Source organism: Giraffa tippelskirchi, chromosome 13 (assembly GCF_054371585.1).
Source record: "Giraffa tippelskirchi isolate mGirTip1 chromosome 13, T2T-mGirTip1v1.2.pri, whole genome shotgun sequence".
Classification (NCBI taxonomy): Eukaryota; Metazoa; Chordata; class Mammalia; order Artiodactyla; family Giraffidae; genus Giraffa; species Giraffa tippelskirchi.
Window position 1 is genome coordinate 39,315,050 of NC_137287.1, and position 20,964 is coordinate 39,336,013.

At 41.4% G+C, this 20,964-nt stretch overlaps 1 protein-coding gene across 1 annotated transcript in view; it reads right to left on the reverse strand.

Annotated features, from left to right (window-relative positions):
- LOC145530925 (ATP-binding cassette sub-family A member 17-like) overlaps window positions 1–20,964 on the reverse strand; it is a 96,047-nt gene that overhangs the window by 47,643 nt on the left and 27,440 nt on the right. The window contains 7 exon segments of the mRNA XM_081552272.1: window positions 990–1,154; window positions 4,036–4,155; window positions 6,083–6,226; window positions 7,192–7,364; window positions 13,289–13,462; window positions 17,516–17,633; window positions 18,553–18,669. Coding sequence (XP_081408398.1) covers window positions 990–1,154; window positions 4,036–4,155; window positions 6,083–6,226; window positions 7,192–7,364; window positions 13,289–13,462; window positions 17,516–17,633; window positions 18,553–18,669 — 1,011 coding nt within the window.

A 20,964-nucleotide genomic window follows, 5' to 3' on the forward strand; every position in this document is an offset into this window, starting at 1 on the left:
TTGCAAATCATATACTTGATAAGGATCTACCATCTAAAATACACAAAAAATTCTCAAAGCTAAACTACAACGAGATAAGCAACCCAACTGAAAAATGGGCAAAGGACTTTAATAGACATATTTCCAAATAAATAAATAAATGGCCAATAAGAAAATGAAAAGATGCTTACCATCATTATAGTCATCAGGGAAATGCAAATCAAACCCACCATGAGATACCAATTTATGGCACCTAGAATGGAAGTACCTCAGAAAGTTTTTTAAAAAGTTAAACCTAGAGGTAGATCTTATGACCAATGAATTTCATTACTAGGTATATACTTCAAAGAACTGAAACTAGGTGTTTAACCAAAAACTTGAACACTAGTATTCATGGTATTATTCAAATGGCCAAATGGTACAACCCAAGTGTCCATCAACTGATGAATGGATAACCAAGATATGGCATACAATTCCATACAGTGGAACATTATTCAGCCATTGAAAGGAGTGAAGCATTGATACATGCTGAAATATGGATAATTCTTGAACACATTAAGTGAAAGAAACCAGACACAGACGGTCACATTTTGTGTGATTCCACTCATATGAACTACTCAGAATAGTCAAATCTACAGTGACAGAAAGTGATAGATCCAGGTTTCTTTTCAGGGAGATGAAAATGTTCTGTAGTGGTGATGAGTGCACAGCCCTGTGAACGTAATTTTTAAAACTACTGAATTTTATATTGCAAAATAAGCAAAATGGTGAATTTTATGACATGTGAATTTCATCGAGAAAGTAAGTAATTAGACTAAAACAATACTTTCTAGAAATTCTTTAATTCAAAGATCTTGAATGCCACATCCCTTCCTCTTCCTGAATGTTTAGGGAATAGTGTCCATAGGAGGTTTCAAGTCCCTCTGAGGTTGAGTCAGAAAGTTGCAAGTTATCTTACCATCCTCAAAAATGGATACAGAGGAAACCAAGTCTATCACCCACTGACTCACCTGAGCATAGCAATAAAGATGTTCCGCTATAGTCAAGTTATCATACAAGATATCATGCTGGGGGCACCAGCACATGCTCTTCCAGATTTGAAGCATGTCTTGAGAAATTTCATATCCATTGATATATGCCTGTCCACTTGAAGGAGTAATAAGTCCTAAAAGCAAGTGGAAGACATAATATCCTAAAGCCATTGTCATTCAGAGCCACAATAGCACAAAGGCTTAATGATGCCCTCTGCTTTTGTCTGCTGCTCTTACACATACTATCCTATGTTTCATGTCACAGTCAGCAGCATCCAAGGAGTATATGTTCCATGACAGTATACAAGGACATTTAGGGGTAGTAGAAACAGATGTTGTTCCTGCTTTTGATGAGTTCCAATTTGGTTAACTGAATAAAACACACATAGATGTTTGTAATTACATTGCTGTAAGAGTTAAGTAATAATATGGACACATATTTCTGTAAAGTTGCAGGATAAAAATATTAATATACAAAATCTGTTGCATTTCTATATAGTAACAATGAAACATCAGAAAAAGAAGTGAAGGAAACAATCCCATTTACCATCACATAAAAAAGAGCACAATACCTAGGAATAAATCTACCTATGGAGATAATAAAAAATCTGAATCTGGAAAACTGTAAGACACTGATGAAGGAAATTGAGGCCAACACCAACAGACGTAAAGATCTACTGTGCTCTTGGATTGAAAGAATTATTATTGTTAAAATGATCAAACTACCAAGGCTACCTACAGATTCAATGCAATCCCTATCAAATTACCAATGGCATTTTTTTTCACAGAACTGGAACAAAAAGATGGTTTTAATTTGTATGAAAACACAAAAGAACGTGGATCACCAAAACAATCTTGATAAAGAAGAACGGAATAGGAGGAATCATGCTCCCTGACTTCACACTATACTACAAAACCACAATAATCAAAACAGTATGATACTGGCTTGAAAACAGACACATACATCAATGGAATAGGATAGAAAGCCAGAAACAAATCCATGCGCTTATGGTCAATTAATCTATGACAAAGGAGGCAAGAATATACAATGGAGAAAAGACAGTCTCTTCAATAAGTGGTGGTGAGGTAACTGGATATTTACATGTAAAAGAATAAAATTAGAACATTTTTTCACACCTTATACAAAAATAAACTCAAAATAGAACTAAATGTAAGACTGGCTACTCTCCAACTCCTAAAAGAAAACAGAAAATTCTTTGATATAAATCATAACAATACTTTTTTGGATCTGTCCCCTAAGGCAAGAAAAACATAAACAAAAATAGACAAATGGGATCCAAAAGCTTTTGCACAGCAAAGAAAACCATAAACAAAACAAAAAGACAACCTACAGAATGGAAGAAAATATTTGCAAATGATGTTATCGACAGGGATTAATATTTCCAAAATATACAAACAACTTACACTGATTAATATAAAAAAATTCAATCAAAAAATGGGTAGAAAATTTAAACAAACATTTCTCCAAAGAAGACATATAGATGGCCAACAGGCATATAAGAGGATGCTCAATATCACTAACTGTTAGAGAAATACAAAGCAAAACTACAACGAAGTATTACCTTACACAAGTCAAAATGGCCATCTTAACTTCAAAAAATGTACAAATAGTAAATGCTGGTGAGAGTGCGGAGAAAAGGGAACCCTTCCACACTGTTGGCAAGAACGTAAATTAGTACAGCCACTATGAGAAACAGTCTGGAGGCTCCTTAAAAAACTAAAAACAGGATTACCATATGATCCAACAATCTCACTCCTGGGCATATACCTGGAAAAGACAAAAACTCTAATTCAAAAAGATGCACATATCCCATGTTCACAACAGTCAAGACATGGAAGCAGCCTAAATGTCCATCGACAGAAGAACGGATAAAGAAGGCTTTACTCAGACATAGAAGAGAATGAAATAATGCCATTTGTAGCAACATGAATGGACTTAAAGACATCATACTGAGTGAGGTAAGGCAGACAATGCAAGACAAATACCACGATATCACTTATATATGGAATCTAAAAAAAATGAATACAAATAAACTTATTTACAGAACAGAAACAGACTCACAGACATAGAAAACAAACTTATGGTTACCAAAGGGGAAAGGGAGGGGATAAATTAGAGGAGTTTGGGATGAACATATATACATTACCATAGAGAGATAAACTATATTTTAGCACGGGGAACTATATTCATTAATATCCTGTAATGACCTACATAATGGAAAAGAATCTGAAAAAAGAATGTGTGTGTGTGTGTGTGTGTCCCAATACCAAAGGCACCTCAGACCAAGCTTCACAATATCGCTGCTCTTCAGCGTTTTCAGTGGAAGGTATGTCAGCAACCTGTGAGGAGGGTTGTGGCAGCTGGCCTCTGAGGAGCTCACAGCTCTCCAGACGTCTGGTGTTCTGTGTCCAAAACCAGTGGAGGAACTGGTCGGCTTTCAGAGCTCCTTGAGATTTGGAAATGTATCTTGCTGGTTTTGTACAGAGCCTTACATGGGTTAAACCTTCAATAAATCCATTTTTCTTGAGTGAATTAGTTTTCAAATATCACAGATATTATTTTAGTTAATGAGAAGAATTATTTAGGCATAAAAATTATTCTGAAACAGACAACTTCAGCATAATTCACCAGGTATCACTCTAAAAGTACCCCTGGCAATCAAAAGTATGATCTGTTTGGATGAAATGTCTGGTTGAGGGAACAGTGGTGCCTCACTGTACTGGAAGGTTCTGCCTGGAAGGAAACATGCCCAGCAGTGTTCACAGTTTCCTGGAAGTGTTTGAAACTAAGTACTTCAGACTGACTGAAAAAGTCAGCGATTCCCTCCTCCTGACACAGGGTAATGTGAATCACCAGATACCTTGTAGATGGTAAAAAACAAACAACAAACAAAAATGTCAGGGAAATCCAACGACGGGAAATGGAGCCAAAAAATCTTGATGTGGATCACGGACCTCTCCAGTGCCTCCTCGGGAGAGCTGATCCACACGCATCTGTGAGGATGCCGCAGGTGGTGGTCTTGCCCGCTCCACTGCAGCCAAGGAGAACCGTGATCTGGCCCTGGTACAGGTTCATGATCAGGTCTTTGACTGCCACATGTTCATCCCTTCCCTTGTAGAACACCTGTTGAAAAGCCAAGTTTGACTGATAGCGTAACACGCACACGTCTGTGGCATTTCTGAAGAACCTGACAGGCCGAGCACCCACATCAACTTCCTCTGAAAGTTCAACAGTGGAACTCCAAGTGGAAATCCACAAAGGGAGCCCCTTCTTTCAGAGCTTAGCTGCCTGGAGTTACTGAGGACCAGCAAGGCTAGGGGGATTTCCCTGGCCTCTGGAACCCGGTGGGAGAGCAGCAGACCACAGAGGCCAGAGTTCAAGGACGAAGGGCCCGGAGCTGGAATGAGATCATCTCCCTGCTTCTCGAGCCTACCTTGCTCCTCACTGCCTGGCCAAGCCCCTGAGAAAGGGCACCTTGCATCTTCTGTGGGCGGTGTTGTCCTAGGGAGAGAACCCCAGACAGGCTGGCCTGTTTTCTAAATCAGATGTTTTCAGTATTTTAAACACCATTTATCTTTTTCTTATTATACAAGTAATCCATTTATAAGAGTATAAAGAAGAAAATGAAATCACCCACAATGCCATTTGCAGAGATAACGTCACATTTCAGTCTATGCCTTAGACAATTTCTGCCTTGTCTAACTGCATCAGGGCTGGACGTGGGGTCTGCAGTGCAGACACTGTAGTTGGGTGAAACTTGGGTGTCACTCCTCCCCACAATTTATCTACTGTGTTTGGGAGCAGGGTGCTGAGGAAAGGAAGTTGGCACACTTCCTCACCCCCAACACCATTTGGTGTGATTATTATGAATCAAGTGTGACAGGCCTCTTTCCTGATTTCTCAGTCTCCTTTCTGAAGTTGAGGTGGACACTTGGCGGAATTCTAGGCAAGAAGAAGAAGGGGTGATCTACTGAAGGACAGAAAAGAAGGGAGAGAGGGAGGAAGGAAGGAAAAAATTTTTCCCAAAAGAAAGCCCCTTGCTCTTATCTTTCCCTGCAGATGAGCAACAGCAGCCATCTTGCAACCAGGGAATGACAAGCACACAGCCGGGAGCTACATGCTTCCACTGGTCCAGGGAAAATAAATGAAAGCCAGTGAGTAGAAAGAGCAAAGGGCTCTGGGGCGGCTTTGCTGAACAGCTGACATCATGGCAGAACCATGTGCTGTAGGCTGCCTGTTAAGAGAAAAGAAAAAGAGAAATCCCTGCATACAGAAGCCTCAGTAAATCCAGTGAAGATGGAGCATTCCCAGCTGCTGCCACAGGGTGTGGAGGAGCTGGGATGATCCCCCGTGCCATGGAACCCCTGGACTAGGATGTGATCCACTTGATCTCATAGGTCAGGAAGGTGACACAAAGTGCTGAGCTAGCGCCTTGATTCTGACCGTGTATCAGCCACATGGAGGGCACCTCCTCTCCATAGGCCCACCATGTCTGAGGAATGGAAGACTCCTCTGGAGGACACAGCAGGTATAGAGCTTACCCCCAGGCATCCTGTCAGGGGAGCCCTTGGTCAACACAGGATTCAGCAGACGCTGGAGAGAGGATGAACACTCCACATTTGGAAGCCACTAATGACATCTGGTTTATCACTTGATTTGGTTGCATAAGAACACTGGTGGATCAAAGCTGGCCATCAAATGACGGAGCTCTAGGGTGTCCCCAACAAGAGGTGCCTGGCATTTGCAAGACTGTTTCAAGAGAGATCATCTAGACTCTCCATACAGTCATTTAACTTTATGACAGGAAACTGGACATTTTACATTATACTTCTAATTTGGGGGATAATGTGACAGAGGGAATTAAAAATCTATCACGAGGCCACTCCTTTGGGGTCAGCCTGCCCTCACTGCCTGTTTAATAAAGTTCTGCTTGTTTGAGATGTAAAAAAAAAAAATCTATCACAAAACATACCTTGTAACTGTCAGAATGAAATAGAAACCTCTATACACTATTTCTCAAGTTCTCAGAAGAAGATCTGAGAGCTGATACCTTGTATAGATGCTGGATTTCAATTTCTTTTATCAAATTGGTAGGCTCATCCTGAATGATTTTGTTTCCCAGAGCTTGCCAAGGATACTCTGAGTCTAGCACAGGATTCTGAAGGGATGTGGGTTCTCCCCACCAGTAGGAGGGCTAGAGAGGAAGTAAACTCATTAATATGTTTAGGTGAACTGGCTTCTTCTTCCGGAAGAAAAATATTTCGGTAAATTAAATTCTCACACTTCCCTCCTCCCACCCCCATCCTCAGCCTCGCCTGCCAGATTTCCTGATATTGAACACTTGATGATGCCTGAAGGAGTCAACAATTTGCTCACAGACTCACTACTAATAAACTGCATTTCAACCTACAACCCATGGCCCAGGGGATGGAGCTACAGAAGATGCCTCACGCGCACACTCCTGGAGCACGGGGGAAGCTGTTGGGACGCCCAACAGCCTCCCTGTGGACAAAGGCCTGAAGAAACGCTGGTGCTAACAATCCACCCACTTCTCCACAGACCAAGAAGGGCAAGGACAGCGGCCTTTGCCAAGGCCTGAAGTGAGGACCTGTGCAATTCAGATGGGATCAGACTGAATCTGCAAGAGGACCGAATCAGGCATAACGAGTTCAACTTTGTAAGAAAAATGCAGTCATCGTAGAAGAGAAGCGATTCTGAGAACTTCATGGGGTTGTCAACGAAAGCTGTGCCCTCGGGTCACAGAGGTCTCAAAGAGTGCCAGGGCCTTGCCACCAACCAGTCCAAGAGAAAAGAGGCCAAGGAGTCCTGAGGGCTCTAGCTCATTGAGGTGGTATTCTGTGGGGGGATGTAGGGCCTGGCACTCAAGGAGGCACATGAGACAGCCACCGCACTCTTAAGGGGCCTCTGCGCAGGGAATCGGCAGTGGGGCAAGAGTCAGAGAGACTGAGACTCATCAGTCATGCTCCTTTGGCAACCATAAGTTGACAGGTTTGGGGTGAATCCAGATTAGAGAACCCTGCTTAGATTTCTCGGAGTTTGAAGGTGCAACCAATATCACCAAGAGGGATAGAGGAACACTGATGACAAGCTGTAAAAAATCCTGGTGTCAATCTATAAAACAGCAGCATCAGTACTCACCATGAGAAAGAAGTACCAAGGCTTGGGTGTACCATACTGTCCTGGGAAGATGGCCTCCACATACCAGGCCACCAAGCCATATAAGACAGAGTCCAGCAGTAGCATCAGCAGCATCTGAGTGAAGTTAAACTCTCCTCTTATACTGCCCATGTTACTCCACTGGATGCCTATGCCTGTCAAAAGGAAGAACAGTCACCACATCAGAGACAGAGAAAAGTTACCAGAGTTTTCCAATCAAACAGTAGAGACCAGGCCAATGAGAAGACTAGACTATTCATCTCTGGAGTATTAAGAGACAAAAACAAGATACAGGAAAGGAAAAGCTAGCTGTTAGTTTCTCTTTTGAGATAAAACTCTTTTTTTTTTTTTTTAAATTTTGGCCACACCACACAGCTTGCAGGATCTTAGACACCCAACTAGGGATTGAACTAGGACCCAGCAGAGAAAGTGCAGAGTCCTATCCACTAGGCCACCAGGGAATTCCCAATAAAACATTTTTCTTGTTGCCAAAATGGTCCCTTCCTACTCCTCCTGACCTGCTCCACTTGGGTTAATTCTTACTTTGTAGGTCAGCATAGGTATCTCCTTCCCCAGCAAGCACACATCCTCTCCCTCTGGGATTACCTGCCTAACCCATGTGCATCCAGGTCCCCTGTGCAAGCTGTGAGCATTGCAGGCTCTGCTCTGCACTGGAAATCTGCTCACCTACTGCCACCCCAGCTTGGGGCCAGGGACTGTCAGATTACCTCAGTTTCTCCAGTCTCTGACCCAGGGCCTCACATGCAGCAAGTGCTCAGTACACATATGCTCCATGAAGAAAGGAAGGTGCTGAGAAAGGGCCTGGGACCAATTCCTGGGTGTGAATAAAGGCAGGTATCCTTTGTGATGCCAATGGTCTCATCTGAATGCAACTTGACTGCGCTTCTCCCGTAAAGCATCCAAGATACCTGCACCTGCTGCCACATGGCAGGACCAAGGAGGTGTTACTAGCATCCCAAGAGCAGATAAATCAAGCACTGGTGAGCAGGTGGACAGGCAAGAATGGGGCTTACTAGTCACCCGGGCTGCTGTTCTGACTGTATGTCTGGGTGAGTCTTGGAGTCTGTGCTCCCAACAAGCTCTCCCAGGGCTTTGATGCTGCTGGTCCACAGGCCTTGCTTCGAGGACCAGTATCAAGAGGCCTCCGAGGCCCTTCCTGAGAGGACATTTCCTGACTGGTGTCTGCCTCTGTGCCAGTCGAGAGCTGTGCCTCTCACTGTGGCTTACAGACAGGTATTGCAACCCTCAGCTGCTGTAAAGTCAGTGCACTCAGTTCATGAAGCACAGGTGCATCCTTGTTCAGTGCAAGTCCACTGTGTCCCAAGAAAAGTAAGAGTTGAGGCTCCTTTCCCACCTCAGCAGACATTTGATTGCCACTTTATTTATTTATCAGGAATATACATTTCAAGTACATAAAATGGAGTTTAACAAGCAATTACAAAGGAATTACTCTTGTGCAGCTACCAGCTAAGACCCCCAAAACCCCAGATATATACACCTTCATTACAACTTCACCACCATCTTTGTTTGTAGGCAGCATCTAGTTGGGTTTTGCATTTTTATCTAAATAGTCTCTTTTTACTTGGTATTCACATTTACTGTGATTATTGACTGGATTAAAAATCTACCACTTTGCCAGCTCTTTTCTATTTGGTCCAAATTTTTGTTTCTTTTTTCCTCTTTTTCTTGCATTAATGGGAATTTTTATGATTCCATTTTATTTCCACTATTATTATTTATACCTCTAAATTTTGTTCTTCAGTTTTGTTCTAGGGTGTAAAGGGACTTCCCTGGTGGCTTAGATGTAAAGAATCCGTCTGCAATGCAGGAACCCCGGGTTCAATCCCTGAGTTGGGAAGATCCCCTGGAGAAGGGAATAGCTACTCACTCCAGTATTCTTGCCTGGAGAATTCCATGGACAGAGAAGCCTGGAAGGCTACATACAGTCCATGGGGTTGCAAAGAGTTGGACACAACTGAGTGACTAACAACACACACAGGGTGTAAAATCATCTTTAGAGTCTATATTCAATATTATTTGAAGATACTTCATTGGTAGTGTGAGGAATTTACAACAATTTTCCAGTTTCCAGTACTTCCCTCCCACCCTTTGCTACTGTTGTCATACGTTTTATTGTCACACAAGTTATCAGCACCTTACAGTGCTCCCATTTTTGCTTTAGACAGTCAGTTCTCTTTTAGAGCCAAAAAAACTCCACAAAAGACAAAATAAATTCTATTTTCCATTTTTAGTGTTATTTTTTTTGTGTAGATCCAAGCTCCTGTCTGATATATTGTTTTTGCTCGAGGAACTCAACATTTCTTGTAATGTCTCCTAGCAATCAATTCTGTCACTTTTGTTTATTTGCAAGTCATCCCTGACTTTCCCCTGGATATAGAATTCTCGGTTGACAGGAGTTTTCTTCAGTACTTTAAATATGTCACTTTATTTCCTTCTAGCTTGTATGTTTATTGGTTATTTGAATATGCTTTTTCGTGAAGCACCTATTTTTGCCTGTTTGCTTTTTTATACGACAAAGTACAATTTTTAATTGATTTCATGAATTCTTTAAATACCCTTTAAATACAAGCCTTTTGCAGGTTAAATGTGTTTCAAGTATCTTCTCCCACTCTGTAGCTTCTCTGTTCATTTTCCTCATGGTGTTCCTCAGTTTCAAGTCATTATTCATCAGTCTTTTCCTGACAGCTATTTTTGTGTCTTGTTTAATAAATCTTTCCTACTTTAAGAACATGAAAATACTCTCTTATATAATGTCCAAAAAATTATAGTTTTTTTACATTGGAAACGATTTCTGTGTATGGTGCGAATTCAAAGTCCAATTCCAATTTTTTCCATGATGTTCTTCAGTTGCTCCAGGATTGTTTATTAAACCCCACTGCTCTGAAGCATTGTCTCTGATACCCAACAGTGCATTTGTCTGTCTCTTCTTTTCTATTAGTCTATTTGTCAACTATAATTTTAATTACTATTGCTTTATGATAAATCACAAAATCTGGGAAAGCACGTTTTTCTCTCTTGTTCTTTCTCAAGAGTTCTTGGCTCTTCTTGGTCGTTTATACTCCCATGTAAATCTGAGAATCAGCTCATTGAGTTCTATTTAAAAAAAAACTGCTGGAGTTTGGACTGGGTAGGAGTTAGATGTTACTTCTTTGCACAATTCATATGATTATGTTTGAGAGTGAGGTGCTGCTGAAAGGAGTCTGGCAAGTTCCCCTGCCCCTGCATCTCTTTGATTCTGACTGTTCTTCCCTGACTTCTAGTCTCCTTTGCAGTAGAAGAGGCCATGTGACACAATTCCTCTCCCCACACCACTTCCTCTTGACTTAAGCTTTTGATTATCCTATTTTCTATTATGTTTGAAAGTTTTACACTGTTTCTAGCCTTTTGCTGGTGGGCTCAGTGATGAATTACCAGATCTACTCTGCTGCAAAGTCTAAAGTTAATCAACATCTTTACTCTCCTTCCAGAAAGTATTTATCCCCATTGACTTCTGACTTTCTCTCTTCAAAAATCCTTTTATGTATTCTAATTGTATCTCTTAAAAAAAAACCATGAAGACATTATCATCATGATTATTTTATACAATGTACAGGGATTTCCCAGGGGGCATGGGTTCCATCCCTAGTCAGGGATAGATCCCACATGCCTCAACTAAGACTCTGTATATCCAAAAAAAATTTTAAAGAGGTAAGTTGGCATTAATACAATGACATCTTTGTTTTCTTTCTCAACTGGTTCAGAAATTAAGGAGGGGGGGAAGGGCATTATTTACTGGGCCTCTTAAAAACTAAAACTAATCTAGTAAATTAGTTTACTAACACAAAACTATGGTTTTTCCTGTAGTCATGTATGGATGTGAGAGTTGGACTACAAAGGAAGCTGAGTGCTGAAGAACTGATGCTTTTGAACTGTGGTGTTGGAGAAGACTCTCGAGACTCCCTTGGACTGCAAGATCAAACCAGTCCATTCTAAAGGAAATCGGTTCTGAATATTCATTGGAAGGATTGATGCTGAAGCTGAAGCTCCAATACTTTGGCCACCTGATGCAAAGAACTGACTTATTGGAAAAGACCCTGATGCTGGGAAAGATTGAAGGCAGGAAGAGAAGAGGGCAACAGAGGATGAGATGGTTGGATGGCATCACCGACTCGATGGACATGAGTTTGAGCAAGCTCTGGGAGTTGGTGATGGACAGGGATGCCTGGCGTGCAGCAGTCCATGGGGTCGCAAAGAGTTGGACACAACTGAGCGACTGAACTGAATCTAGTAAATAATAAATTGACAAATAAATCAATAAATGGAAGCCTGGAGTGACAAACCTATCTGCTCCATAAACATGGAGGTTCTGATTTTAAGAATAAGCTAGGGCCTTCTCTGACAATCTGGTGGTTAAGATTACATGCTTTCAATGCAGAGGGCATGGGTTCAATTCCTGGTTGGGGATCCCGTTTGCCACATGGCATGGCCAAAAAATAAATAAAAGATAATAAAATTAGGGACATCTTAAAAAAAAAAAAAAGGCCAAAATGTTTCTGCCATACAATCACAGGTCTGATTTATGTTGTATTAATATACAGTGATTCCTGCTTCAGGTTAGAACTGAAAGCCCTGCACTAGACTTACTGAGAAAATGTAGAGGAATTCCATTTATTCACTCACTATCAGGTCTGCCGTCTGATTTGAACAAACAGGTCAGATGACCAGGAAAACCTAATCCAGTGAAAGCATGAAGACTCTAAGAAAATATTACCCTTGGATTTTTAACATTTCATCAATTATATTCTTAGAGAATCCTACCTGTTTATGGTCATATGCATGTGCATTTCCTTCAGCTGTAATGCCAGACAGCACTTGTGGGTTATCCCATGCATTTCAGAAAAGAACACTGATCATAAATAATCAAGACAGTCTTAGCACGGGAACGAATTTAGCATAGGCCCAACCACTCACTCTGATTCCCTCAGTTTTAACAAATAGACCTCATTAAGCATCTACAGTCATTCACTAATGTGGAAGGAATCAGATACACCATTTAAAATCTACTCTTTCCCCTGTAAGTATCTGTGAATTATGGGACAACATTGCTTTGTTAAAGAAAATCACTCACCTTCAATAAATTCTGGTCAACTTAACATCTTTTATTAAATTTTAAGCACCTTTAACCCATTTAGACCATCCCAACTTAACAAAGAAATCCATTGGTAGATGATGCCTCTAACCTGGCCATTGGAGACTATCCCAGTGCCAATAAGGAGACCCGCAAACTAGACCCAACTTCAACTCCTATCCCTGCCATCTGCTGCAAAACCAGCTGTGTCATTTGGGATGTAGACTCTGGTGATAAAAACTAACACTGAGCAATGAAGCAACTTGCTGGAGTGCTCAGAGTGGATCATCCTAGCACCACTGAAATGGGAAACCGTTTCACTCAGTACGTACTGAGACCCCACAGGGCTCAGCGTCCTACATTTAGGTTGATATGTTGGCTGCAATCTTCTGCAATGACTGTAGGTGTTATGGAAATTCTTCAAACTTCAGAAACATGAGACAAATGAAAACTTGGCATTGTACTTTCCACCCCAAAGTATGTAAGCTGTAAGGGAGCTAGGACATGTCTGATGAAGGTCCCTTAGACTAGCTTGTTGTGAAAGAAGACCCACCTGGAGGCCTATGAGGATATAATATGGTATCTGCAACAGCACGGCATCATCTGTGAAGTTCTGAGGGGTTATTTGAACTTCTAATCATAACTCTATGCATTTTAGATCTATACAATTATATAGGCATATAATTCCCTAAATCATTAGCACGCTTTAATTTTTCCCCCAAACTACATTGCAAGCTGCACAGTCTAAGCTTTATTCCATATTTCCTAAGTATTTCTTACAGTACCTAGCATCAATGTAAGTATACTATAAATGCTCAGAACACTGAATAAAATGAACCAGTCATGTTTACTTGGAAATAAAGGTCAACTTTGCCTGTAAGGAAATGGCAAGACATCAAAGCAGTTTACCTTGAGAAAGGTAAAGCTCACCTCTTGCTTCAAATGTGGAGATTAATCGGACTCCCAGTGCCATGGCAACGTTGGACAGGAGGCAAAAGGCAATCTTTTGGAAGAAGTGTCTTTGGCTGTATGTGAACGCAAGGTAGAGGTATGGGAGGTAGGTGAAGAAGAAGATGATGCCTCCTGAGGCGGTGGCAACATGAGCTGCAGATTCAGAAAGCAGAAATGAAAAGAGTTCCATCAATAATGTGCAAGCAGTCTTTTCAGAAGTTTTGATAGAAACCTTTTACACTTGCACTTTCACTATCAAAAGATGAAGAGGATTTGTTGCACTTAAAAATAATGAATCCATCTTATGAAAATGCACAAGCATTTAACTGCCTAGAACTTCCTCCAACAGTAAAAACCGTCTTCTTCAAGATGAAAGTGAAAGTCACTCAGTCATGTCCGACTCTTTGTGACCCCATGAACTATGTATATATATATCTCCAGGCCAGAATACTGGAGTGGGTAGCCTTTCCCTTCTCCAGGGGATCTTCCCAATCCGGGATCAAATCCAGGTCTCTCGCATTGCAGGCGGATTCTTTACCAGCTGAGCCACAAGGGAAGCCCAAGAATATTGGAATGGGTAGCCTATCCCTTCTCCAGGGGATCTTCCTGACCTGGGAAACAAACTGGGGTCTCCTGCGTTGCAGGCAGATTTTTTACCAACTGAGCCACCAGGGAAGCTCAAAGATGAGCAGTAGATTAAACAGCATCTATGGAGCATTGCCTGGCACTGTGGATAGCACTTCATATATAGCATAATCACGATGGTGTGATCACTCACCTAGACACAGACAACCTGGAATGTGAAGTCAAGTGGGCCTTAGAAAGCATCACTATGAACAAAGCTAGTGGAGGTGACGGAATTCCAGTTGAGCTATTTCAAATCCTCAAAGATGATGTTGTGAAAGTGCTGCACTTGATATGCCAGCAAATTTGGAAAACTCAGCAGTGGCCACAGGACTGGAAGAGGTCAGTTTTCCTCCAATCTCAAAGAAAGGCAATGCCAAAGAATGCTCAAACTACCGCACAATTGCACTCATCTCACATGCTAGTAAAGTAATGCTCAAAATTCTCCAAGCCAGGCTTCAGCAATACGTGAACCGTGAACTTCCAGATGTTCAAGCTGGTTTTAGAAAAGGCAGAGGAACCAGAGATCAAATTGCCAATATTCACTGGATCATCGAAAAAGCAAGCAAGTTCCAGAAAAACATCTATTTCTGCTTTATTGACTATGCCAAAGCCTTTGACTGTATGGATCACAACAAACTGTGGAAAATTCTTAAAGAGATGGGAATACCAGACCATCTGACCTGTCTCTTGAGAAACCTGTATGCAGGTCAGGAAGCAACAGTTAGAACTGGACATGGAACAACAGACTGGTTCCAAATAGGAAAAGGAGTACGTCAAGGCTGTATATTGTCACTCTGCTTATTTAACTTATATGCAGAGTACATCATGAGAAATGCTGGGCTGGAAGAAACACAAGCTGGAATCAAGATTTCCGGGAGAAATATCAATAACCTCAGCTACGCAGATGACACCACCCTTATGGCAGAAAGTGAAGAAGAACTAAAGAGCCTCTTGATGAAAGTGAAAGAGGAGAGTGAAAAAGTTGGCTTAAAGCTCAATGTTCAGAAAACTAAGATCATGGCATCTGGTACCATCACTTCATGGGAAATAGATGGGGAAACAGTGGAAACAGTGTCAGACTTTATTTTTCTGGGCTCCAAAATCACTGCTGATGGCGATTGCAGCCATGAAATTAAAAGACGCTTACTCCTTGGAAGGAAGGTTATGGCCAACCTAGATAGCATATTTAAAGCAGAGACATTACTTTGCCAACAAAAGTGCATGTAGTCAAGGCTATAGCTTTTCCAGTGGTCATGTATGGATGTGAGAGTTGGACGGTGAAGAAAGCTGAGCACCGAAGAATTGATGCTTTTGAACTGTGGTGTTGGAGATGACTCTTGAGAGTCCCTTGGAGTGCAGGGAGATCCAATCAATCCATCCTAAAGGAGATCAATCCAGGGTGTTCATTGGAAGGACTGATGTTGAAGCTGAAACTCCAATACTTTGGCCACCTCATGCGAAGAGTTGACTCATTGGAAAAGACCCTGATGCTGGGAAGGATTGGGGGCAGGAGGAGAAGGGGACGACAGAGGATGAGATGGCTGGATGGCATCACCAACTGGATGGACACGGGTTTGGGTAGACTCCGCGAGTTGGTGATGGACAGGCAGGCCTGGCGTGCTGCAATTCATGGGTTCGCTAAGAGTTGGACACGACTGAGCGACTGAACTGAACTGACTGAACTGAACTGAACTGAACCTCCCTGTTTTTCAGAGGAGGAAATTTATTTATTTACCCACATTAAATAAATTTGCTCAAGATCATGGGACTCATAAACAGTGGGTCAAGGAGTCAAGATTTCCCAGGCCCTAAGCATAGTGGTTCCAGATTTGGAGATGAACCAATCAAATGGAAGTCTGGGAAACGAATATAAAATAAAGGCAAACATTTGCGTTCCAGGAAATTAGGCAAACAAGGATCGAAAATGTAAGGACTGCATACATAACAGAAAGAACCACTGTTAAGACATCAGGCAGCCCTTCACTGAACCCGACCACATGAACGATGGCTGACTCTGGGTCTCCTGTAGCTTCTCTGAATTTGCTTCTTTTGTAAAAGCTGGTAATAATTGCTAAAATGTTGTAAGTGCTATCATTTTCCAGAGAAATGGATATGGAATCTTTTGATCTGCTCAAGGTCAGGATAAACACTGAGATGCAAATACAGTGCTCTGAGGCCAGAACAAGAGCTTCTGATATGTAACAAGTAAATCTAGCTGTTGATCTACTTTATATATAATAGTAGTGTGCATCTGTTAATCCCATACTTCTAATTTATTCTCTCCCCTTTCCCTTTGCTAACAAGTTTATTTTCTATGTCTGTGAGTCTGCTTCTGTTTTGTAAATAAGTTCATTGGTATGTGTTTTATATTCTACATATAAGTGATATCATATGATATTTGCCTTGCTCTGTCTGACTTACTTTACTTACTATGATAATCTCTAGTTCTATCCATGTTGCTACAAATGACATTATTTCATTCTTTTTTATGGCTAATATTCCATTATCTATATACCATCATCTTTATTCATTCACCTAATGACAGACACTAATGTTGCTTTCTTGTCTTGACCATTGCAAACAATGTTGCTATGAACGCTGCGGTGCATGTATCTTTCTGAATTACAGTTTTTCTCTTTTACAGCTATATGACCAGGAGTAGAATTGCTGGGTCATATGATAATTCTTTTTTTCTTTTAACATTTATTTATTTATTTTTCGCTGCCCTGGGTCTTCACTGCTGTGAGCAGGCTTTTCTCTAGTTGTGGTGAGCCAGGACTGCTCTCTGGCTGCAGTGCACAGACTTCTTGTTGTGGGGGCTTCTCTTGTTGCAGAGTATGGGCTTAAAGGGGAGCTTCAGTAGTTGGGGTGCACAGGCTCAGCTGTCCCATGACATGGTGGATCTTCCTGGGAAATTGGAATGTCCAGGAAGATCTGAACCAGAGATCGAACCCATGTCCCCTGCCTTGGCAGGAGGATTTTTAATCCACTGCGCCCCCAGGGAATTCCCCAAGTTTTCTTAAACCCTCTTTTTTGTGTTGCCAGCTGCCAGGCCTGTCCTCCATTAGTGTTTCTATCTGCACCTCTCTAGGTTGACCCATAACTCAATTCTCCTGCACTCTTTGGCATCACTTCTTATTATTTTTGCCTTTCATGATTCATCTATTCTACCTATCATTTTAGAGGTAACACCCCTGCTGACAGAACCAAATCCCCAGGAGCTCCTCTTTTATCATGGCATCTTACTATTGTCATGCCACAACTTCACAATCAGGACCTGGAAAATTATCTCCCCTGGACGTCTTACCCCTTCTTTCCTTCCAAACTGTGACTTATCATTTCCATCTATTTTGAAATAACATTTACAAGCCTAGAGAAGCATAAAAGCGTAAATATACGGAGATAATTTCACATGTCTTTAATGAGGAATGGAACTATTCCATTGTTAAAGTAAGCATACAAGTGAAAACTTGACTCTGAAGGAATAATAATTAATGCCATAGGTAAGGTAAATAGCAATGCTACCGAGAAAAGAAGTCATAAACACACTCCCTGACAGAAAATTGTATCAGGACTCACCTTTTTGGAAGAATGTGCTGATCATGAATGCAAAGAAAATTGTGGCAATTGCAAAACACATTAGAAACACAAATACCAAACTAGGGTCACTGTTTTCGAACACTGCTGACTCGTCAATCTATAAAACAATCAGAGCTGTACATAGTTCTTACATGGAAAGACTGAAGAAAAGGCGTAAAAGACTCTTAAAGCAATGTGTAAATTTTAAAAAACCAGGACTATCTTAAACAAAACAATATATATATAGGTTTTTAAGGCAGACCTTTAATCCAGCTTCCATTGCCATTTACAAATTATGCTCTGTGTGTATACCATTTTTAAGGAAAGCATAAGTTTGAATTCAATTTCTGGCCCAATGTGAATGTTCTTTTTGCTTTAATAAGAGAGTTTACCCTATTTACCATTATAACTACTACAAATAATTTTAGCATTCCTTTCAATATCTTATATCTCCTGTTTTTATTGTTTTCAGGCAATTTTCTTTCTTTTTTCTTTATATATTTTGCTATATAGTCTGAATTTTCCTGTCTTTCTACATTCAAAATGCCCCAATTTTGGTAATTTAGAAGGCAAATTTTCATATATCCATATATTATAATTTAGTTATTAAACACAAGTTAGTGAATTGGAACACAAAATTCCATTGATAGCATAAAAGGAAAAATTAACAAGATAGCATAAAAGAACGTTCTTAACTTTTACAATAGCTATTTTCAATTATTTACAGAGCACAAAATCTGCAATGTTTTAAAGTTTATAACTCAACTTTCCTAATGAACTAACCACACTCAGGCCCACTACTTGAAGACTAGAGAAGTGAAGGGAGGGCAAAGCTCTTCCAGATCATAAATTTCAATGCTTCCTCTCCCAAAGGCTTTGCAAATACCACCACATGTCAACCAGAGGTTTTTAAAATGTTCATCAATCACTGTGTTTTCATCATCTCTTGAATCTTACCACCACCACCCACACCACACCATATTTTTCCCCCGTTATCTCCAGAGCTTAGCACACCCTGAAAGACAAGAGACATGTACCTCTATGCAGAAGAGAATGGTCATGAAAGAAACAACAATGGAGGCAGAAATGAAGAACATGATGAACCAAGCCACCCAGTGTTGCCAGCTGTGCAGCCCCATCATGCACATATACGCCTAGAAAAAGTGAAAGAACCAGACGTTACAGGGTCTTCAGGCTCAGTCTGAACTGGTCTGGTTTAGCTGTCTGTTACTGAAACCTGAGCAGTCTGGGTCCTATGTGTGTCTTGGGAAGAGGCGGATCATGGATGTGATGGGGACTGAGATGCAAAGAGATCGACAAACGAGAGAGTGGAGCTTCTCTGGTAGAGACAGACCTTGGGTTAAAGTTCTTCTTCTTTTGCTATTGTTAGTAAACTGCTGGCTCATTCATTTATTGAACACTGACTCTCCGTGAATGGCTTCTATGGCCCTGACGACAGAATCTAAACTCGGCATCCTGTGCTCTGGGCACAGAAAATCTTCCTGTAATTCACTAAACACATCTCAACCTGTGTCTTTTTTTGCTTTGCCTCTCACACATGTTGCTCTGACTCTTTTTTCTCTCATTCTCTCTCTACCAATTGAAATCTTGCTTGATTTTCAAAACCTAGTTCAAGTGTTACTTGCTCTGTGAAGCCTTCTCTGCTCAGCTCCGCCCTTGCCCCATACAGCCATCACACCCACATATCCCATTACCCAAGCACCGGGGGTTCCTTTGTAACATGTGACCTTACTGCTATGAATCACCCGAGGAAAGGACGGTGTCATTTGTATCTGTAACTCACATGCATATGTCTAGCAAACACAGGTGAAAAAAATGTCTGGTAAGTGAATAAATGCAAAGCTCTATGCTGGGTACCATGCAGAAAAAATACCACAGGCAGAGCAACAGCATTCCAAAAGTTTACAGTCTCGTACTGGAGATATATATGTGGTAATATTGATGAAAGTGAAAGAGGAGAGTGAAAAAGTTGGCTTAAAGCTCAACATTCAGAAAACTAAGATCATGGCATCTGGTCCCATCACTTCATGGGAAATAGATGGGGAAACAGTGGAAACAGTGTCAGACTTTATTTTTTTGGGCTCCAAAATCACTGTTGATGGTGATTGCAGCCATGAAATTAAAAGACGCTTACACCTTGGAAGGAAGGTTATGACCAATCTAGATAGCATATTTAAAAGCAGAGACATTACTTTGCCAAAAAAGGTCTGTCTAGTCAAAGCTATGATTTTCCAGCGGTCATGTATGGATGTGAGAGTTGGACGGTGAAGAAAGCTGAGCACCGGAGAATTGATGCTTTTGAATGGTGGTGTTGGAGAAGACTTTTGAGAGTCCCTTGGACTGCAAGAAGATCCAACCAGTCCATCCTAAAGGAGATCAGTCCTGGGTGTTCATTGGAAGGACTGATGTTGAAGCTGAAACTCCAAAACTTTGGCCACCTCATGCGAAGAGTTGACTCATTGGAAAAGACCCTGATGCTGGGAAGGATTGGGGGCAGGAGGAGAAGGGGACGACAGAGGATGAGATGGCTGGATGGCATCACCAACTCGATGGACATGGGTTTGGGTAGACTCCGGGAGTTGGTGATGGACAGGGAGGTCTGGCGTGCTGCGATTCATGGGTTTGCAAAGAGTCGGACACAACTGAGCGACTGAACTGAACTAAATAACTCTGTATACTCCATGTCCTAAGTACAGAAATAGAGTTTTTATCTTTTATAAAGATCAGAAGTGGTAGTAGGTCAATGAATCAAAAATGAGTTGGTTAAAGCAAGGAATCACAAAAATGACATACACATGATTTAAAATTTCATCTTCACTTAAAGCACATAAACGTGTAACGTGTGCCAGTACTGCGATGTCAGAACATGAACTCTTCTTGTGAAGTGTGTGCTGCCCACTGGAGCACTGGAGCTCACTGGAGCCCTGGGGCTCATGTGACTGTGCTGGGTCTTCACTGGGGGTCAGGCTTTTCGCTAGCTGTGGCGAGCCAGAGCTAGTCTTCATTGTGGTCCACGGGGTTCTCATTGTGGTGGCTTCTCCTGCTGTGGAGCATGGGCTCTAGGGGCCACTGGCTTCACCAGCTGCAGCACACGGGCTCAGGAATTGCAGCCCACAGGCCCTAGGAGCACGTGTGCTCAGTAGTTGTGGCCCACAGGCTTAGTTGCTCCACAGCCTGTGGGATCTTCCAGGACCAAGGACTGAACCTGTGTCTCCTTCATTGGCAGGTGGATTTTGTACCACTGAGACACGAAAGAAGGCCTTCTCCTTTTTTATTTAATATTACATCTTCTGTTCTATGTGCTTTTCTGTGTGTGTGTGTGCGATTTCCTTTGCTTTCTATCTTTTGATATATGGACTATATTTTCTTTCTATTTTCTCCAGGGTTTTAAGAATTAAATGTCCTAGTTTTAAATACTATTTGGTGTT